Below are 5,909 nucleotides of genomic sequence, written 5' to 3'. Positions count from 1 at the left end.
TTTCTGACCCCCCCTCTAGAGAGAAGTTTTCTGACCCCCCCCTCTAGAGAGAAGCTTTCTGACCCCCCCTCTAGAGAGAGGTTTTCTGCCCCCCCCTCTAGAGAGAAGCTTTCTGACCCCTCTAGAGAGAAGCTGCTGACCAGGACGAGCACGTGTGTGGAGGCCTCACATGTTCACTTGCGCTCAAGCCCATTCACACCCTCCTGGCCCATGTTTACACAGCGCGAGTCAATGACCATCAAACAGCTCCCCGTGCCTCAAAGTGCCTTGGTTTTTTTGACATACAGGGGCAATTCTGGGGGGGGGGGTAGGTTTAGGACCATAGTGATTTGTGATACCTGCTTGGGGCTATTGCACTTATTATTTCCTACTGCCTTCACTTTTTTTTTTTGTAAAACACAAGCTAATCGGAAGTGCCCAGGGCAAAACTAAGAAACTGGAAATTCATTCCCATGTTCTCCATAGCTCAAGGGAAATGTGAAGGATTTGCATGTAGCTTGAGCATACATACAGCATGACACTTCACTTCGTGTTTTTCGTCCGTGTTGCATCTTTAATGCAAATCCACGTCCTCTGGTAAACACTAGGATATACTCACCGCCACATAAGAGTAGGCTACAATAAACATGGAGGTAAACGTGAAGCTCAACAGCTAATCTATCAACATTCAGTAATGTTCATCAGTATTAGCCTAATACATTTCCCTCAGGTATATTAGCCTAATACATTTCTGTCCGACTACTCAATATAAATTCCACATGCGCGATGCTACAACAATCTGCACATCTGCCTTATTAATGTATTTAATCCTGTCATATTTACGTCATGTTTATGTTTAAACTTATTAATATGTATTTAATCCTGTCATATTTGCGTCATGTTTATGTTTAAACTTATTAATATGTATTTAATCCTTTCATATTTCCGTCATGTTTATGTTTAAACGTATTAATATGTATTTAATCCTTTCATATTTCCGTCATGTTTATGTTTAAACGTATTAATATGTATTTAATCCTGTCATATTCCGTCATGTTTGTGTTTAAATAAGCAGTCAGGCGGTCTGAGCGTCATGTGCGCAGCGCGGATCCGGGCCGGATCTCCGCCAGATCTCCTCCAGAGCCTCGCCGTGTTGCAGCGTCATGCTTCCTACGCAGAGACTTGTTTACTCTCTCTCTCTCTCTCTCTCTCTCTCTCTCTCTCTCTCTCTCTCTCTCTCTCTCTCTCTCTCTCTCTCTCTCTCTTTCTCTGAGCTCAACTGGCCTCAGATCCTCACGCTGGTCACGTTTCACATTCCTCACAGCCGAGAGACACACAGACATCTCCCGAGGTCAACAAAACAATCTACAGCGAGTTAAACAACCAGTCTCCTTTCTGATGTAGGCTACTAGTCTAGTAAAATGTATTTTCTGTCCGTCTCATACAGAGCTACTTCACAGCCTAGGCGTGGCATATTACGAGCACTAGCTACACTATAGTCATTCATGTTTGACTGCAGCTCGTCTCAATAGCTTTATAGGATAGGAAATACAATCATCATCATCATAATCATCATCATCATCACACTCTTCATATTTTGTCTTTTGCTTTTAAGACTTAAACATGTAGGTTAATATATGTAAGGTTTGAGATTTCCAGGCTGCAGTCCAGAAGATAAATAATGAATGTTAACTCAACGCAGATCCTAATAATAAGACATTTCTTTTTCTTTGCACTTCAAAACCCTCTTGTGCATCAGCCATTTTACGGCCTGGTAACACAAGCCTCTCTCAAACACAAACACAAGCCACGCACACAAACACAACCACGCACACAAACACAACCACGCACACAAACACAAGCCTCTCTGCACACGCACACAAACCAGTCACACAAACACAAGCCTCTCTCTGCACACAAACACAACCACGCACACAAACACAAGCCTCTCTGCACACGCACACAAACCAGTCACACAAACACAAGCCTCTCTCTGCACACAAACACAAGCCACGCACACAAACACAAGCCTCTCTCTGCACACAAACAGAAGCCAGTCACACAAACACAAGCCTCTCTCTGCACACAAACAGAAGCCACGCAGCCACACACACAAACACAAGCCTCTCTGCACACGCACACAAACACAACCACGCACACAAACACAAGCCTCTCTGCACACGCACACAAACACAAGCCAGTCACACAAACACAAGCCTCTCTCTGCACACAAACACAAGCCACGCACACAAACACAAGCCACGCAGCCACGCAAGCAGACTCACCTTTGGCAGTGGTTGCGGCCTCCTTGAACCCCAGGCAGACGTAGGGCGTGGCGTGCAGCCTGCCGATGCCCCCCTTGCAGCCTCCGGCGCTCGTGAAGCCGGCCAGACTGTCGCAGGGCTCCATGTCCCTGTTGTCCAGCAGGTTCAGGGCGATGTAGTTGAGTCCGTTCCGGTATCCGGCCGAGGTCTCTCGGCTCATGGGGCTCCCGGAGGAGCCCTCCTCGTCGGACGCCTCGCTGCTCCGCGCCGACACGTTCTCCACCGAGCTGTGGCGCTTCACCTCGTGGGCGAAGGAGGGGCATACGGGCGTGACCGTGGCCGTGGACGAGAAGGTCTCGGAGCTGTGGCGCCGGCGGCCCTGCGGGTCGGCCCGGATCACCTTGGCCGAGCGGTCGGGGTCCGCCACGCTGGCGCCGCCCCCCAGCAGGAACACGCCCATCGCCGGGACGTCCTGCTCCCCCAGGGACAGCCTGTCCTCCCTGGCCGCCGGACTGAGGGACAACAACAACAACACATGCTCAGCACAGACAAACTGGCATATTCGAATGATAAAACTACTGTATTACTACTGTATTACTACTGAATTACTACTGTATTACTACTGTATTACTACTGTATTACTACTACTGTATTACTACTGTATTACTACTGTATTACTACTGTATTACTACTACTGTATTACTACTGTATTACTACTGTATTACTACTGAATTACTACTGTATTACTACCGTATTACTACTGTATTACTACTGTATTACTACTGAATTACTACTGTATTACTACCGTATTACTACCGTATTACTACCGTATTACTACTGTATTACTACTGTATTACTACTGTATTTCTACTGTATTACTACTGTATTTCTACTGTATTTCTACTGTATTACTGATATCGTCGTACCTCCCAGCAGTGGGAGGGGTGAGCTGTGGAGGCGTGTCGGCCATCCTGAATGTCATGTCTGTGTAGTCGTCCTTGACTTTGTCAGAGGGGCGCTCCCAGCCCCCCCTCCTCCTCCCCACCCCGAGGCGGTACTCTTCCTCCTCCTCCTCCTCCTCCCGGTGGGGCGGGCGTGTCATGGAGAGCTGCGGGGGCGTGTCCGGGCGTCCTGCGCGGGGGCGGGCGCGGTTCCCGGCGGCGCCGGAGATGACGGAGTCCAGCGCCACGTTCATGTAGTCGGAGAGAGGAGACCTCCTACCGCCGCCCTCGCCGGAGCTCAGAGAGAAGTCGCTCCCGGTGAAGTCGATGTTGATGTACTCTCCGGGGCTGCGGGGCTCCCCGGGCGCCGGGTCCTCGTTCAGGGTGCGCAGGGCGTCCAGGGGAAGCCTGTTGGGTCTCCCCCCCCGGCCCTGCCTGCCAGGAGAGGGCACCGACGGGTTGACGGCCTGGGGCGCCACGCCCATCACCGAGTAGTAGTCTGACTCCTCCCCCTCCGGCGGCCGCTGGCTCTGGGGGCTCATCAGGACGTACTGGTTGCTCTCCTCCTCCGCCTTGGAGGCCGCCGCCTGCTGGGGGCGGGGCGGGCGGGGCAGCAGCGGGCCCAGGAAGTAGCAGTCGGGCGGGGTCTGGAGCGGCCCGCCGCCGTGGGGGGACATGTTCATGTAGTCCCCGCCCCCGCTGGGCGTCCGGGCGTCCAGACTCTCGGTGGAGGACCGGGAGCCGCCGCCGCCGCCGAACCACATGCGCATGTAGCCGCTGTCCTCCAGGGAGTCGGCGGCGGGCGAGGCGGCGGGCGCCTGGGCATGGTGCACCCTGGGATTGATGATCTGCTTGGGGGCCGAGACGCTCATGGGGCTCATGGGCATGTAGTCTCCGCCCCCCTGCTGGGTCGCCACGCCCGGGGTCATGGGCGCGTAGCCGTCGTCCCGGAGGAGGCTGCTGCCGGAGCTCCTCGCCGCCGAGCCGATCTCGATGTCGCCGTAGTCCTCCGGGTAGGACACTTTCGGGGAGGCGGAGTTCACGCCGTTGTTGGCCGCCCGCATCAGCGTGTACTCGTCCAGGGAGGCGGAGCTCGGCGTGGCCGGCGGCGCCCTCTGCTGGCGCGGCGTGGTGAGGGAGTACGTCCTCTTCCTGTAGGCCTTCTCGCCGGGCGCCACGCCCTCCCCGTAGCCGGCGCCGCCGCGACGATGACGGGCGCCCTGCCTGTCCATCATCATGTAGCCGCAGGGCGGGAGGTCGCCGCCGGCCTCCTGGGAAGGCGGCGTGCTGGAGAGCGAGTCGGGCGTGTCGCTGCGGGCGAGAGGGAAGGAGCGGGCGCCGCTTCCCGCCGGGCTGGAGCCGTACTCGTCGCACAGCAGGAAGCCCGCCGCGTCGCCCAGGGAGCCCGAGACGGAGGCGCTGCAGCTGACGGACCGCTGAGACGCGTCCGGGGCGGCGGAGGCCGAGGGGGCGTGTCCCGGGCCGGGGCTGCAGGCCGACGGAGGAGAGTTGGACGCCGGCATGGATCTGCTGTGCTGGAGGTTGGAGGCGCTCTCTAGCATCCGGCAGGTGCGGCCGCTGCTGAGCGTGTGAGACCGGCTGAGGAAGTGTCCGGGGCCGCCGGGGCTCCCGCTCATGGACACGGACATGGACAGAGGTCTGGTCATGCTGCCGTCGCCCTCGCTGGCCGTTCGGATCCGGCAGGAGGTGAACTTCCTCACGGGAGAGGTGGCGGCGATGCTGTCCGTGCGGGCCCTGCGCACCAGCCCCGTCTGACTGGGGGGAAGGTTGTTCAGGTGGCGCCGGGTGGGGACAGAGATGGGGTTGGTGCTGGAGGACTGACTCTTACTCCGCGGTCTGAATTCAGAGAGCTCCTTCATGGCCTTCATGGCCTCCAGGATGGTCTCATGGATGTTCTGCGCCACCACCGAGTCGTCCGCCTGCATCCAGAGCTCCCCGGGCCCGGTGACCGCGGACCTGCCCACCTCGATGAAGAAGAAGCTGTCCGAGTGGCCGCATCTCCGGATGTTCATGAGCTGCAGACTCACAGCCGCGGTCTCCGCGTTCAGCTTCACGAAGCTGATCGTCCTTCCGGATAAACAGAGTCTGTACACTCCGGTCAAGTTCTTACTCTGGCCAAGCCCTTTAGACTTGAGGTTGACCTGCCAGACCTCCTTGTACACGGCGGTCGCGGGCGTAATCATCCCGTAGTTCGCCTCCTCGAAGCCCACTAGAGAGGACGTGGACGCGGGGCTGTCATAGAGCTTCCCCTCCGTGATCAGATCAGTAAAGACCCTGAACCAGTCCTCCTGTTCCTGCTCAGTCTCAGCCGCCACCCCGAAGTACTCGTCCTTGGTGTAGAGGGCGATCAGGTGCTTGTACTTCGCGTCCGCCCGCTTGTTTACGCACAGACACGCGTCCAGAGGGATCAGTCTCTTTGGAGAGGACCTGTTCCTCCATCTCTTCTCACTCTCGTAATACTCCAGCCGAGCAGAGAAGCCCTCGCTCGGCTCTCTCAACACGAAGAAGCGTCTGTGACCGTGTTTCTGCTTCTTTAAGTAGCCACATTTCTTGATGTTGTTGCTGTTGTTGGTGACATTGGATAACAGGTGTCCTCCGGTCGCGGGCGGACTCGCCATTCTGTCGCTTGTCACTTTACTTTGAAGAACTTCTTGTAAAATATCCTCCCTAAAGGACTATACTCCCTAAAGGACTACAGCCTACA

At 55.9% G+C, this 5,909-nt stretch overlaps 1 protein-coding gene across 1 annotated transcript in view; it reads right to left on the bottom strand.

Annotated features, from left to right (window-relative positions):
* The window catches only part of LOC311327378 (insulin receptor substrate 2-like), an 8,926-nt gene that overhangs the window by 2,836 nt on the left and 181 nt on the right, over window positions 1-5,909 (bottom strand). Inside the window, exons 1-2 of the mRNA XM_084460417.1 lie at window positions 3,170-5,909; window positions 2,265-2,755 (exon numbers count right to left, since the gene is read on the bottom strand). The exon at window positions 3,170-5,909 is cut by the window's right edge and continues 181 nt beyond it. Coding sequence (XP_084316543.1) covers window positions 2,265-2,755; window positions 3,170-5,823 — 3,145 coding nt within the window. The 5' untranslated portion in view covers window positions 5,824-5,909. The remainder of the gene's footprint in view (window positions 1-2,264; window positions 2,756-3,169) is intronic.

This window comes from Borostomias antarcticus (assembly GCF_949987555.1).
Source record: "Borostomias antarcticus genome assembly, chromosome: 32".
Lineage (NCBI taxonomy): Eukaryota > Metazoa > Chordata > Actinopteri > Stomiiformes > Stomiidae > Borostomias > Borostomias antarcticus.
Note: the sequence above shows the minus strand (reverse complement) of the source record. Positions and strands in the feature narration are given on the sequence as shown.